Source organism: Oryctolagus cuniculus, chromosome 1 (assembly GCF_964237555.1).
Source record: "Oryctolagus cuniculus chromosome 1, mOryCun1.1, whole genome shotgun sequence".
Lineage (NCBI taxonomy): Eukaryota > Metazoa > Chordata > Mammalia > Lagomorpha > Leporidae > Oryctolagus > Oryctolagus cuniculus.
This window is the reverse complement of record NC_091432.1, coordinates 5,412,059-5,427,134: the sequence shown is the minus strand read 5'-3', so window position 1 is coordinate 5,427,134 and position 15,076 is coordinate 5,412,059. Positions and strand designations below refer to the sequence as shown.

At 61.6% G+C, this 15,076-nt stretch overlaps 1 protein-coding gene across 3 annotated transcripts; it reads left to right on the top strand.

The window, feature by feature from the left end:
- Window positions 1-2,070: 2,070 nt before the first annotated feature.
- On the top strand, window positions 2,071-12,761 carry PELI3 (pellino E3 ubiquitin protein ligase family member 3). 3 transcript variants are annotated; one of them, XM_051826699.2, is made up of 8 exons: window positions 2,071-2,223; window positions 3,251-3,400; window positions 3,845-3,898; window positions 6,151-6,280; window positions 7,128-7,229; window positions 7,958-8,152; window positions 8,454-8,642; window positions 9,640-12,761. In XM_051826699.2, exons 2-8 carry the CDS (start codon window positions 3,252-3,254, stop codon window positions 10,207-10,209), a joined length of 1,389 nt encoding a protein of 462 aa, XP_051682659.1. In that variant the 5' UTR covers window positions 2,071-2,223; window position 3,251; the 3' UTR covers window positions 10,210-12,761. The 3 variants fall into 3 exon arrangements, with proteins under 3 accessions (XP_051682659.1, XP_051682670.1, XP_051682677.1); XM_051826710.2 differs by lacking the exon at window positions 3,845-3,898; XM_051826717.2 differs by lacking the exon at window positions 8,454-8,642.
- The last annotated feature ends 2,315 nt before the right edge of the window (window positions 12,762-15,076 follow it).

Here is a 15,076-nt window from a genome sequence, read left to right as displayed (position 1 = left end):
CATCCCGCATCCGACTGCACAGACCAGCTCCGCGGGCAGGGCACAAAGCCACTCTGCTCCGAGCGCTTCCTGCCAGAGCCCGGCCTCAGCAGCGAGGCCAGGTCTCCTTCGCTCTGATCCCAAGTCCATCTGCGGGTGCCGTCTCTTCCCGCCCCCACCCTCCCTCCTCTCACAAAGCCCCAGGGGCACAGCCCAGCATCTCAGCCTGTCCGCACCCCCAGCCCCAAATCTCCTAGCTCACCAACAGGTTGCTTTTGTGTTTGTTTTATTCAACTGCTTTCTTGACAAGAGACACAAATATTTCTCCAGCCCCCGCCTGCAGGGACCTGCGCCCAGGAATTGAAGAAGAATGGCCTGTACGCCGTTACTTTCTTTGCCTCTCTCTTCGAAGCAACAGGGGGAAAATCCAGACTGAAGACAGAGAACAGAGAGGCTGACACGGGATATCAGAGCATCTTGCGAATATACCTAGGGGACGCTACCACCACCGTCTTACAGCTAAGGAAACTGGGAGGGTTAAGAAGCCGGGGCTCCTGCACACAGCTCGGGATTTAGAACCGGAATCCAAGGCTGCAGCTTGGGCAGCAGGAGTGTCTCCCCTCGCTGAGCCGGTTACACACCTGCAGGCTGAGGATTTCCAAGCTGATTCTGCACACATCACCTGTCCTGCGCCGGCAGGTGACGGGCTGCAGGCACAGGGGGCAGTGAGATGGCCCCAGTGTCCCACGGGGGTGGCCCGTGGTCACACTGGAGGCACTCAGCCGGGAAGATGCCCTGCGTGGTGGTGGCTTCTCAGGGAGTTTTACAAACCAATGCTTTCGGCTATGCTGACAGCTACGGCCTGGGAACAGCTGGCCAAGCAGCTGGCACCTCTGGACTATTTTTAGCTGGGGAAGTTAGAGGGTTGGTGGGGGCAGGAAGAATCTGCGAGACTGGGAGCATCGCAAGCAACAAGTTGGAGTGGGGGCAGGTGGCAGAGGTTTCTTCTCCGGAATGTGTGGGCAAACGCTCCTTCATGATGGATGCCCAAGGCCACCTCCTCTGTGCAGTCTTCCTTGATTTCCCCTTAAAACACACTTCAAAGACTGGGATTCATGGTCCACCCGCCAGGGGCTGGCACTGCGGCACAGCCGGTAAAGCCGCTGCCTATTACACCAGCATCCCGTATGGGTGCAGGTTTGAGTCCCGGCTGCTCCTCTTTCGATCCAGCTCTCTGCTAATGCACCTGGGAAAGCAGTGGAAGATGGTCCCCAAGTGCTTGGGCCCCTGCACCCATGTGGGAGACCTGGAAGAAGCTCCTGGCTCCTGATGTCCACCCTCTGGGCGTCCCCTAGCCGGTGAGTATAGTTCCAGACCAAGAGATGCGGAGCCCATCCTGCCACCCCCTCCTCACAACGACAAGGAGGGTAGGAGTCCCCACACAGCTGAGACCCCCTGGGGCCTCTTTTAGCAACGCAACCACGCAGGGGTCATTTAAAATCCCTGTTCCTATGTAAAGTGGGTGACTACCGTGCCCGCCTTCTGGGAGTTAAAGGATCCCTTTGCTCAAGCATAGAGACCGGCTGCCCAGCTGCAGGCCCCGGGATCTCCTCCCCGTGGCACCTCGGGTGGTCACTGGTGCTGGCCAGAGGGGCGGGGACCGCTGGGTGCCTCGTGGAAGTGGCCCAGCTGGACTGGAAGCCTCCCCAGAGTGGGAGGCAGGGGTCTCCCGGCAGAAGGGGAGGAGTCCCAGGGCCTGAAGCTGGGGACGGGGTCGCCAAGCCCAAAGGAAGAGCCCTGGCCTAGGTGGGTGGGTGGGGTGGGGGGCACCCAGGTCTCTGAGACAAACTCACCAGAAACCGGGGCAGAGTAGCCCGAAATGGGGCAGGGGTCTCGAGGACTGCGGGGGAGGAGGGGCGAGGGAGGTGGGCCGCGATGGGCGGGGCTTCTCTCCTCCTGGGGGAGGGGCTTCCGAGGCCGGGAGGCGTGGTCTCCTGGCAAGGGGCGGAGCTCCGCTAAGGCTAAGCTTCTCCGCAAGGGGCGGAGTATCGGGCGGGGCGGGGCTCTCCCCGGAGGCGGGGAAGTAGGCGGGGCGCCGAGACAGGGGGCGGAGCGTGGCGGCTGGCGCTCGTCCCCTCCCCCCAGCCCCGGGTGTCCCTGTGACGAGGCAGCGCGGAGCCGCCGCGGGCCGGGCCCATCCCGCCGCAGCGGGCCCGGGGCCGAGGGGGCCCGGAGCGCGGCCAGGTGAGGCCGCGGGGGCGGAGGGGGCGGGGGCTGCGCCGGGCGGGCCCCGGCGGGCGCGGGGGGCGTGTTTGCGTGGCTGGGGGCGGCGGCGGGAGTGGGTCCGAGGGCTGGCGCCTGTGGCTGTTTGCGCGTCCCTGCGGTCGCGGGACCAGGTGGGCTCTGCGCCCGTCCGGGCGCTGCCGTGGGGCCCCGGGGGTGGAGCCCGCGCGCCGCGAGCGGTTCTGCCGGGGGCCGCCGGCTCTATCTGCGTATGCGCTGGGCGTCATTGTGCCCACCGGGCGCGGGGCGCGGGGCGCGGGCCGGCGCGGTCCCGCCGGTGTGGGGATGCTTTCCCGACAGGCTGCCTGCGGGAGCCGGGCTCTGCTGCAGCCCCGAGCCGGAGAGGGGAGCGCCACCCCCACAGGCCTCCAGGGACCCGGGCGGCCCGGGGACCGCAGACACCTGCGGGAGGGAGGGGGCGTCCCGAGGCCTGGCTCCAGGGCGAAACCAGGAAGGGGAGACTGAGGCAGATGGATGGTGAGGTGGAGGCCGGGACGGGGGCGGGCGCGGGGGGAAAGCGGCCGGAGGACAGAGGGTCTTTGAGAAACAGACAGACGGACAGGCCCAGACTCAGTGTGGGGCACGGAGATGAAGAGGGACAGGTGGGTTCCGAGAACCCGACAGAGAGGCCAGCTCGGTGGGCCCGGAGCTCAGGAACCGCGTCGGACCTGAGAGATGAGGGTCCCCAACTCTTGGTTAGCTCCTTGGCCAAGCACTTCCCAGACTGGAGACGTGGCCCCACCAAGTGTCCTCGCGGCCCCGTGCCCTGGCTGTGCCACCGCTGCAGACCACCCATCTCCACTCCCTGCTGTCATAACACCCCTCACAACTCCGGGGAGCGGAGGTGACTGTTGCCACAGCAACAGAAGGGGAGAAGGGCCCCTCTGGCCCCAGCCTAGGTGGCTTGCAGCAGACGACGGGCCGTGGGACGCAGGGGTCCCGGGGTGGGATGCTGCAACGCTGTTTTCTCCTCTCCCACTCTGCCCAGAATGGTGCTAGAAGGAAACCCGGAAGTGGGGTCCCCCCGAACCTCTGACCTCCAGCACCCCGGGAACAAGGGCTCTTGCGTCCTCTCTTCCGGTGAAGGTGCACAGCCCGACGAGGAGCCCATCAAGTATGGCGAACTCATCGTCCTGGGGTGAGCCTCCCCGGTCCCCCCTGGGGGGTGGGGCACCAGGCACCCTCCCAACACCCCCTCAGGGGACCCAGCGCTCCCCAAGCAGTCCCCCGTCACCGTCCCCTCTGAAGGCCACGCTGAGCAAACCCACCTCAATGCGTAGCTGTTATTCTCGTAAATGACCGAGACAGCTCTCACTGCCCCCCCAAGTTTCTGATCAGAGGAGGAAAAGTTAGCACCGGTGGCCTACCATAAAGCACCTCGTGTGCGTGGCGTGGCGTGAAGAACTCCGGCTGCGATCCTGCCTCTGCAAACAGGGCTGATGATTACCCCACCTCAGAGGGTGGTCGGAAGGAAGGCGCGGACATAGTGTGCAGAGCCGCTCCCAGCACCAGCGCCCTGTTCTGGGAGGCAGGCTGTGCCAAGCCCTCTCACGGACATTGTTTCGTTTCGATCTTCACAAAGATGCTGTGAGGAAGGAGGTGAGGAAACGGAGGCTGGCCCGAGGGCACGCGGCTGGTAAGTGGCAGGGCGGACCGGACCCAGGGCTTGCTCTAGCTGGTGCACTCTCGCTAACACGTGGGAGAACTCAGACCAGGAGAGAGCAAGCGCCGTGAGTTGGAGCTGGGCATCTCTTCCTGGTCTCCACCTGACGGGGACCGTGCCCCCACCCAGGAAGACCACCCCCCAGCAGACCACCCCCCCGACCCCACCCCTGCCTGGGCGTGGACCCTCCTGCTTCCCCGTCCACAGCCCGTTTTGGCCTCTCTCCCAGCCATGGTTCCTGAAAACACTCTTTGATGAGCTGTTTTTAATGACGGTGATCGTTAAGAAATAATACTGGCTATTGATATTGATAGATCCATATTTGCGCTTTTTAAGACACATCGTAACAGCTAACACTGAGGCCCGCTGTAGACATGCCAAACCCTGTGTTGAGCACTTTTACAATGCGTCACCTCACTGAATTCTCAAAAGGAACCTCGGAGGTAGGGTCTGACAACTTAGCCCCGTTCTCCAGAGATCGCGCGGCAAGTGGAAGAGCCAGGATTTGAGCCATGCCCAGCCGAATGCCCAGCCTGGGTCCCGAACTGCCCCCACCCCCAAGGCCTGGCAACCCCAGCAACACAGGAAGAACTCAGCAGGGCGAAAGGGACGCTCCTCTCAGGGCTGCTTGTATTGGAAAACTGTCTGCTCAGTGTCCTAAACGAAGGGCCAGCTCCCAGCTGAGGACAAGGCCACCCGTGAGGGACACTGGACCACAGGCGCTGGGCCGTCCAGACAGCTGTCTGTCCTGTGCAGAGCAGGACAGCCCCCCCCCCCCCCCCCGCTGTGCATCAGAGCCACCTGGGGAACACGGAACACACCCGCCCCACACCTGCGAGTCAGTCTCCGTGGCTGTGGCCAGGGAATCCGGATTTTTTTTTTTAAGATCTATTTTTATTTATTTGAAAGGCAGAGTTATAGACAGAGAGGAGAGACAACACACACACACGCGCGCGCGCACACACACACAAGTGAGCTTCCATCTGCTGGTTCACTCCCCAGATGGCCACAAGCTCCAGGGCTGGGCCAGGTCCACAGCAGGAGCCCAGAACTCCAGCCAGGTCTCCGACACGGGTGGCAGGGGCCCAAGGACTTGAGCCGTCATCTACTACTTCCCAGGCGCGTTAGCAGCGAGCCGGATTGGAAGCGGAGCAGCTGGGACTTGCAGGCGGTGGCTTAACCCCCGGTGCCCCACGGCAGCCCCAGAAATCGGGGTTTTGACGCGCCCGGCAGAAGGTTCTGATTGGATGGCTGTCACCTGTGGTTGGCAGCTGCTGGCCCCGTCACTCCCCACTCTGCATTCTCTCGCGACTCCCCTGCTGCCGGGACAACGTCCTCGGCGTGGGGGCCACCAACTTCACTTCCCCTCCTGCCCCTCACCACCCGACCCACCACCCACGGATCTCACCAAACCCTGCCAGCCTTGGGGCCTTGGCTCCTGTCAGGGCCAGCCTTCAGTCTTCCGTGGGTCTGGAGCCAGGCAGACCTGAGCTCCAATCCGACTTCCTCCGCCTTCTCTCCCGCTCACCTCGCTGGGCCTTGATTTCTCTCATCAGTAAAAGGAGCAGAGAGGCACCTGCAGGGCGCTGCGAAGGTGCCTTCAGATAATCACTAGCACAAAGTGGAGGAACAGAGGCCCAGGTCGCGACGGCCAGCAAGGCTGTGATCCACCCCCCACCCCGCCCAGGACAAGAGCTGGAGAGGAAGGTGGGGGGTGGGATTTCATGCTGGCGAGAGGAGGAAGTGGCAGCATAGCTCACGTTCTCTCTTGCGTTTGGGTTCTAGCAGTGCTGTAAGAAACAGAGCTGGCTATAGATGGGTTCTTTCCAGTTCTTCAGAGCCCGTATAGATCTTCCCAGAAACCTGAGCCTGGGGCCAGCATCTCCTCCTCCCACCTCTGAGCCCACGTGCACTTGGCTTGTACTTGGCTCACGGCACGTGGCACCGTGGTTCTCAGAGAAGCGAGGGCTCCCCAAACCCACCTGTTTGCCAGCACCAGTCCGGGCGTGACTCGGCTGTCCCTGAAACACTTGGTCACTTGAATGGATGCCCCCCACCCCCGTCCCTGGTGCCCTGATCTGGTACTGGAGGGTGTCCCACTCGGGAGGTGCTGCAGACATCTGCCCAGAGTTTGGCAGTTTCCTGCGAGCCCCCCCAGAAGCTGACTTTCTCTTCTTGTCTCTCTCCCCCCACGGCCCTCTCTTCCCCGCCTGCCGCATCCGCAGCTACAACGGGTGTCTGGCCAGCGGGGACAAGGGCCGCCGGCGAAGTCGCCTGGCCCTGAGTCGCCGGCCGCACGCCAACGGGGTGAAGCCAGACGTCATGCACCACATCTCCACACCGCTCGTCTCCAAGGCAAGCGCTGTTGTAGCACACCGGGCGGCCAGCCCTGCCCTCCTGCCCCAGGCCCGGGGCCCTGTGGGAGCAGGGGAGCCCACTGTGTGTGTGAGCACTCACTGCTGTGGGCCAACCAGAGAAGCCGTGATGAGGAATCCTTTTTATTATTATTATTATTATTATTATTATTATTATGTATTTGAAAGGCAGAGGGACAGAGAGTGAGAGGGAGAGACAGAGTGAGATCCATCCACTGGTTCACTCCTCAATGGCTGCAACAGCCAAGGCTGGGCCAGGCTGAAGCCAAGAGACCTGCACGCCATCCACGTCTCCGCATGGGTAGCGGGGACCTAAGTACTTGGGCCGTCATCTGCTTTCCCAGGCGCACGAGCAGGACGTTGGGTGGAAAGTGGAGCAGCCGGTCTCTAACGTGCGCTCTGAGACGCCAGCTTGCGAACGTTTCCTTGACCGCATGCAGTGGATGGAAATGAGCAGCGTCATTTTAGCAGCAGCCGAGGCTGAGAGGGGGGACGTGGGGGTCACACAGCAAAGGCAAAGGGAAACCTTTGGCCGCGGAGGATCTGGGTTAGAATCCCGCCTCTGCTGTCCAGCTGGGTGGCCATTTTCTTCTCTCTGACCTGAAGTTCCCTCAGCTGTAAAGTGGAATGATAGCCCATTCTTGGGGTGGCTGCAGAAGTCAAATAAGGTAACAGGTGTACAGCACCCGCCACACCAACACTCTGGCAGCAGATGGACCTGCGCCCTCCCCGGGGAGTGGCCCCTGGGCCTTGGGCGCCCACTTCTGGCTCAGGGGCCCACACTTGTGGCCACAGGCCCTGGAAAGTGACTTCCTTCTCCCCACCAGGCACTGAGTAACCGAGGCCAGCACAGCATCTCGTACACGCTGTCCCGGAGCCACTCGGTCATAGTGGAGTACACACACGACAGCGACACAGACATGTTCCAGGTATGCTGAGGCCCCTCTGCCAGCCTCGGACCCCTGGGCTGCTGGGCCCTGAGGCTCTGCAGGTGTCTGGGGAAGGCCGGGACCCCAGGCCGTGAGGCTGCGCGAAGGGGCTGGGGTGCACTTGGGGTGCAGTTGACCACCCAGCATGAATCAGTGGCCATATCAAGACTCAAATGCAAGGGTCCCAGGCCGCGGGAGGCCGTTCAGCTTAGGGGTTCAGAGTGCGGGTGTGGGGGTTGTAACGCCCGAGTTCGGATCCCGGCTCTGTCACTTTGGGCGCAAGTCATTGAACTTCACCAGGCCTTGCTTTATTCATCTGTAAAATGGGACCCATTATAGCACCAGCCCCCACCTTGGAAGGTAACTGAATTATTGCATAGCAAACGCGTGGCGTGGTGCCTACTGTACAGTAAGTGCCAAAACTCAGTGCACCGGATCGTTAGAAAGTTCATGGAGAATGCAAATGATGCATTATGCCTTTTAATTCCATTCTGCATGAACTTTTCAATGTGCTGCAAATCAACTGGTTCGTACTGAGTGGCTGCTCCCCAGAGCAGGGAGGGTGGCAAACAAGAAGCCCCCAGCCCTGAGTTTATTGGACTCAGAGCCCCCTACCTGGGAGACCAGGGTGCCCCGGGAACGGGGTGGTGCTGCCGGGAGGCCGGGCTGGGAGGCCGGGAGAGTCACCTTGCCCGTGTCGTCCTGTGCTCGCCGTCCCTCCCCCGCAGATCGGCCGCTCCACGGAGAACATGATCGACTTTGTGGTCACGGACACGTCCCCGGGGGGAGGGGCTGCCGAGGGCCCCTCCGCCCAGAGCACCATCTCCCGCTACGCCTGCCGGATCCTCTGTGCCCGCCGGCCGCCCTACACTGCCCGCATCTACGCCGCTGGCTTCGACGCCTCCAGCAACATCTTTCTTGGAGTGAGTGGGTCCCAGGCAGGGACTAACTCTTTGTCTGAGAGTGAGCCCGGGGCAGGCTGGGGAGGTGTGGCACCCTGGGGGAGGGACCAGCCCAGGTGACCCTAGCCGTGACCCAGGCAGCCCCACATCACAGAGGAGCACAGGGAGTCAGCGAGCGGTCCGGCGGTGCCCGAGTCGAGCGCCCCCGATTGCGATCCTCTCTAGGCAGCCTCTGAACTTGAGGGTAGAGGGGCAGTACCTCTGGCATGCAGCCTGCTGGGGGCCACTCGGGGATGGGATCTGACCCCTCCTGTGGTCCCAGGAGCGGGCGGCCAAATGGCGGACCCCCGACGGCCTGATGGACGGCCTGACCACCAACGGCGTCCTGGTGATGCACCCAGCAGGCGGCTTCTCCGAGGACTCGGCCCCGGGTGTCTGGCGGGAGATCTCAGTGTGCGGGAATGTGTACACGCTGCGGGACAGCCGCTCAGCCCAGCAGCGGGGGAAGCTGGTAGGTGGCCCGCTCCGCCCCCATCTTGCCCAGGCCAGACGGCTCCCAGAGGCTGTGTCTCCGGGGGAGGGGGAGGTCTGAGGCTCAGGGATTTTTTGGCACGTGTGCCCAGGCGCAGCCTGCGCACGGCTGGAGACCCATGAGGTGATCAGAGCCCACGCAGGCGCTCTGGGCAGTACCCAGCAACTTTTGGGTTGCCGGCAGCTTAAAAAAAAAAAAAATCACACCCTCTTCTGAGGGTGACACTGGGCCCACGTGTGAGCAGTTTATAGCCTCGACTGTTGGCAGTTCACAGTGCGGCTGTCACGTTCAGGCGGGATTAGCTTTTCTCACCCTCCCCGGGGAGGGCCTTGCAGTAGCTCTGGCACAGGCAGCCGCGGGAGCTCCACGTTGGAGTGGATCAGAGAGCCAAGGTTAGGAGCGGGGAGTGGGCCCCAGAGAGAGCTGGGGGCTTGCCCCAGGTCGTGGGGCCGTGTCACGGTCTCCCTGGGTCTGGGCGCACGGGCCAGGGAGCCGCGAAGCCTCAGCGCAAAGCAGACCTTCCCGGAGCGTCAGCCCTCCGGAGAGTTCTGGGGGAAGGCTCTTTCCCAAAAGCCCCGTCCGTGACTTCCACCACGTGCCGGGCTCCGTGGTGAGTGTTTCCATCGGCTGATTGTCACGAAACCCACTCAGGACCCCAGGAAGTGGGATCCATCACGAGGCTGAGGAAATTAACAGAGAGGTGCAGCCACCCCCAGGGGCGCAGAGTCGGGCATCGGGGAAGCCGGAAGGCAAACGCAGGTGGCGTGGCTCTGGGATCCTCCGCTAGCCGCAGCCCCGGGTGTGTGGGGGAGGGGACAGCAGCTCTGGGCCCGTATCCAGCTTCCTGCTTAGGGGCGTCTCCTGCCTCTACCATGGGGGGAGCCTCAGACAGGGTTTTGGTCCAGGCCTCTTGATCCGACAGACAAGGAGACCAAAGCCCCCTGTGGCAGTAAGGCCCTTTTGCTGGCTCCGGCAGGTGGAAGACGAGTCCAACGTGCTTCAGGACGGCTCGCTCATCGACCTGTGCGGGGCCACGCTGCTGTGGCGCACGCCGGCGGGGCTGCTGCGGGCACCCACGCTGAAGCAGCTGGAAGCCCAGCGGCAGGAGGCAAACGCGGCCCGGCCCCAGTGCCCCGTGGGCCTCAGCACCCTGGCCTTCCCCAGCCCGGCCCGTGGCCGCACTGCACCTGACAAGCAACAGCCCTGGGTCTACGTCCGCTGCGGCCACGTCCACGGCTACCACGGTTGGGGATGCCGGCGGGAGCGGGGTCCCCAGGAACGGGAGTGTCCTCTCTGCCGTCTCGTGGGGCCGTACGTGCCCCTGTGGCTCGGCCAGGAGGCTGGCCTCTGCCTGGACCCCGGGCCGCCCAGCCACGCCTTTGCGCCCTGCGGCCACGTCTGCTCTGAGAAGACTGCCCGCTACTGGGCCCAGACACCACTGCCCCATGGCACCCACGCTTTCCACGCTGCCTGTCCCTTTTGCGGGGCCTGGCTCACCGGCGAGCATGGCTGCGTCCGCCTCATATTCCAAGGCCCGCTGGACTAGGCTCCCTGGGGCCCCCGCCGCTGTGCCCGCTACCCACCCAGGTTCCCCTAGCCCTTGCAGCCCAGAGGAGCTCTGCATGTGGGACTCTTGCCTGCTGGCCCGTGGCCACACGGATGGACGCGTCGGATGGGCTGTGCCCTCCCCTCTTAACTCTGGGCCCCTGAGGGACTCCCAGGATCTCCACCCCGGTCATACTGATGGGACCTGCAGCACCAGCTCTGTCCAGGGCTGCTGGGGGAAAGCCCAGCCCTATGCCCTGCCCTTCCTGGGCCATCCCGCATCTCACCGCCTACACTGTGCCCCTGGGGGAGTGAAGGAGCCCTGGCCCCTGACCCTCAGCTTAGACTGGCCGCGCTCTGAGCCTGCCAACCTGATTCCAGATAGTCATCCTCTCGCTGCCCCTGGGCCCCTTGACGCCTCGCTGCTCTGTTGCCCTCCCAAGCCCACGTGTCCCGCATGCGTGCAGCGCTCCAGCCCCTGAGCACGGGATGGTGCGGGCAGCTGGTACCCGCATTTGCTGCTGCCTACCTTGGGCTGGACTGCGTGCCAGGTGGGCTCTAGGCACACAGACCGTGAGACCTGGGCTCCCTGCCTGGCGGAGCCCAGTCCAGCAGAGGACAGACCAGAGTAGCCAATGGCAGCACAACTACAGGCGTGCGAGGATCAGAGGATGAGAGGCTGCCGGCAATCCGAGCTGGGTGGGAAAGTGAGCTAGGCTTCCCGGAGGAGGAGGCACGGGGGCTCAGCCCAGACGAAAGGGAGGGTCTGGGCACAGCTGGCAGGTGGGGGCTGTGCTGACCTGGGGAGATGCTGTCTGGAGGCTGCTGGCCTCTTGTGGACAGACAGCTAGGAGTCAACCAAGAGGGGAGACTGGATTTGCGATTCCGGAGCATCGGCTGTGACACAAGGGCTACCATTTCCGAACACCTGCCACGAGCCCTGCCCTGTGCTAATGACAATAATAACTGTTGGCTGAGACTCACCAAGCACCAGGCTCTGCTTCTCCGGGGGGTGTAATTTCACACAGCAGCCCAGGGCGGAAGGTTCGGGTTTGGGTTTACAGGGAGATGGTGGAAGTGGCCAAGGCAGGACGCCAACGCACAGCAGAGCCAGCCCCTTTGCTTCAGCCGGGACAGCACTGAACTGGGTAGGGTTTTGGAGGTGGTTCCCTCAAAAGGCCAGGTTCATGGCCCAAAGAGGGACCTGCACCTGCTAGTGCTGGGAGCTGACCACCACCCACTGCAGGCCACCTGCACCCCAGGCCAGGGTGTTTTGAGGAGTGAAAACGAGGGACCCCTGAGGAGACAGGTCGCATCTGCTGCCCTAGCCATGTATTGAATGGCAGATTTTTTTTTGACAGGCAGAGTTAGTGAGAGACAGAGAGACAGAGAGAAAGGTCTTCCTTCTGTTGGTTTACCCCCAAGTGGCCACTACGGCTGGCGCGCTGCACTGATCCGAAGCCAGGAGCCAGGTGCTTCTCCTGGTCTCCCATGGGGTGCAGGGCCCAAGCACTTGGGCCATCCTCCACTGCATTCCCGGGCCATAGCAGAGAGCTAGTCTGGAAGAGGGGCAACCGGGACAGAATCCGGTGCCCCGACCAGGACTAGAACCCGAGGTGCCGGCGCCACAGGTGGAGGATTAGCCTAGTGAGCCGCGGCGCCAGCCTGAATGGCAGATTCTGTCCAGAGCCGGGGTGAAGTTCTGGTCGGTGGCACCGTTGAGGGGAACGACATGGACTGGCAGGGAAAATGGCCTGGCAGCCAACGAGCTCAGTGTGCAGGGGCAGAGGAGAGGAGTGGAGCGGCTGGGGCCGGGTGGACGTTGTTTCCAGGGAGGCCAAGCCTGGACTGACCCGAGTTCATCCTGGCTGCAGGTCATCACCCCTGATGGGCCGAGGGCGAAGCTGGGGTCTTGCTGGGGTTGCCCCAACTATTCCTGGGGTGTGAGTCAGGCAGACAGGTACTCTGGAGACATGAAAAGACAGAACAAGCTGACCTGAGCGCCACCCTGCTGAGGGACGGATCCAGAAGCATAGGCAGTGCCTGTCCTAGGGGAAGGACCTGCCCACGACCACACAGCTGATTGGGGCTCCAGGGACCAGACCTGGGCGTTGGAGGGGACAGAGGGTACCTGCATCTGGTCAGAGGAGATGTGATTGGTTAGAGCCCTGCTTCCCTGCGGCAGGGTGGGGGCGGGGAGCGTTTCAACTCCTCCCTCCCACCCCATACACAAAGCACCAGAACCCCAGCTCTCCCCGATTCTGTCCTCTGACCCTGCTGGGAACCAGGCATGGGAATGCTCTGATCCCATGTCCAGCAGGGACCCGCAGAGTGTGGGAGGAGAGACCTGCAGAGTGTGGGAGGAGAGACCTGCAGAGGGCTACCCTGGGCCCTGGGAGAGGACGGGGAGGGGTTGGTGCAGGGGTTAGGAGGTCCTGCTCTTGGTCCAGCCTGCCTGTTCCCAGGTGGTGAGCGCAGTAACAGTCCCTACCTCATGAGATGGCTGCACGCGCCTGCAGGGCACCTGTAACAATAGACACACAATGCTGGTTCCTCGCCTGCCTCTTTTTTTTTTTTTTTTTTTTTTTCATTCCCATGGGACGGAGCCAAGGATGGGAACGGTCATGAAGCCATGACTCTGATGAGTAGATGTGTGTGTGTGTGTGTGTGTGGTGCTTGGGCTGGGGGGAAGGTGGGGAGGACCGAGGGTAGAAGGTCTGAATAGGCTAAGCTCCAGTTCAGGGATACCCAAGGACATAGTGTGGCTTTACAGAAGTCAGTAAACCTCTTGGCCTCAGTTTCCCCACCTGTGTTATAGGTAAGATGATGATATCCTATCTCATGGGTTTTGCAAGGATTAAGAGAGCCTCCTGGGACTGAGTGCCTGCTCACGTTAGCTGTGATCCTACACACGGCACCACGCAGCTTGTTTGCGGGGTGCCGAAAGGTGCTGAGCTCATTCGCTTTCCTGGCTGTTCCCTGGTGGCAGCAGACAGCACTGTCTCCTCTGTGTTCATTTCAGTGCCCATTTTAAAGAAAGATTTATTTATTTGAAAGGCAGAGTTACAGAGAGCGTGGGAAAGGCAGAGAGAGAGAGAGAGGGAGAGAGAGAGAGAGAGAGGGAATCCTCCATCTTTTGGTTCACTCCCCAAATGGCTGCAACAGCCAGGGCTGCACTAGGTTGAAGCCAGGAGCTTCATCAGGGTCTCCCCCAAGCACCTGGGCCACCTTCCGCTGCTTTCCCAGGCACATCAGCAGGGAGCTGCATTGGAAGTGGAGCAGCTGGAATGGCGGTGCTGCAGGGAGCAGCTTAACCTGCAGTGCCACGGCACCAGCTCCTTTATACTCACTTGTTTGTTTGTTTGTTTTTGAAAATTTATTTGAAAGGCAGAGAGAGGAGAGAGAATTATCTTCCATCTGCTGGTTCACGTCCCAAATGGCCACAATGGCTGGAGCTGGGCCAATCCGAAGCCAGGAGCCAGGGGCTTCTTTCAGGTCTCCCACATGGGTTCAGGAGCCCTAGCACTTGGGCCATCTTCCACTGCTCTCCCAGGAACATTTAGCAGGAAGTTGGATCAGAAGTGGAGCACCTGAGATTCAAACTGGTGCCCATATGGGATGCCAGCACTGCAGATAGAGACTTAACCTTCTACACCACAGCACTGGTCCTGCCACCACTTTTTTTTCCTTTCTTTTTTTGAGAGGTTCAGTTACAGATAGAAGGAAAGACAGAAAGATCTCCCATCTGCTCGTTCACTCTCAAAATGGCTGCAGCTGCTGGAGCTGGGCCGATCGCCTCCTATAACCTACAACCCGTTTTATTATTTTTTAAAGATTTTATTCATTTATTTGAGAGGTAGAGTTTCAGACAGTGAGAGAGAGCAAGAGAGAGAGAGAGAGAGGTCTTCCATCTGATGGTTCACTTCCCAATTGGCCGCAACGGCCGGAGCTGTGCCGATCCGAAGCCAGGAGTCAGGAGCTTCTTACGGGTCTCTCATGTGGGTGCAGGGGCCCAAGGATTGGACCATCTTCCACTGCTTTCCCAGGCCACAGCAGAGAGCTGGATTGGAAGTGGAGCAGCCGGGACTATAACTGGTGCCCAGCCAGCGCCGCGGCTCACTAGGCTAATCCTCCGCCATGCGGCGCCGGCACACCGGGTTCTAGTCCCGCTCGGGGCGCCGGATTCTGCCCTGGTTGCCCCTCTTCCAAGCCAGCTCTCTGCTATGGCCCGGGAGTGCAGTGGAGGATGGCCCAAGTGCTTGGGCCCTGCACCCGTGTGGGAGACCAGGAGAAGCACCTGGCTTCTGGCTTTGGATTGGCGCAGCCATTTGGGGGGTGAACCAATGGAAGGAAGACCTTTCTCTCTGTCTCTCTCTCTCTCACTGTGTAACTCTGCCTGTCAAAAAACAAACAGACAAACAATTACGAGATGGGCATTGTGCTAAGCCCCTGCTTGGAATGCCCACCATCCCATATCGGAGTCCCGGCTACTCTGCTGCCAATGTAGCTTCCTGCCTGCAGATGACAGCCCGGGTCCTTGGGTCCCTGCCGCCCATGTGGGAGACCTGGATGGAGTTCCTGGCTCTTGGCTTCAGCGTGGTTCCGCCCTGGCTGTGTGGCCACTCGGGGAGTGAACTAGTAGATGGAAGAGCGCTCGCTCTCTTTCAATTAAATACATTAAAAAAAAAAAAAGTAATGAAAATCGAGGCACAGAAAAGCAGAGTGGTCCTGCGCTAAGGATGAGACAGTTCACTGCGCCCTCCTTATGACAGCTGTCAATCACCCTTACAGCCAGGAGCACTGTCATGCCAGCACACCTTGGCACCTGTGTGAAAGGCACTGGCTGTTGGAGTGGGCAGACGCTTCCC

Excerpts from the sequence above, each read along its gene's own strand:
- PELI3 (XM_051826699.2), top strand. The coding sequence starts at position 3,252 with ATGGTGCTAGAAGGAAACCCGGAAGTGGGGTCCCCCCGAACCTCTGAC. Across the intron at positions 3,899-6,150 it reads GGCCCGAGGGCACGCGGCTG|CTACAACGGGTGTCTGGCCA; the intron begins GTAAGTGGCAGG and ends CCGCATCCGCAG. Across the intron at positions 7,230-7,957 it reads GCGACACAGACATGTTCCAG|ATCGGCCGCTCCACGGAGAA; the intron begins GTATGCTGAGGC and ends CCTCCCCCGCAG.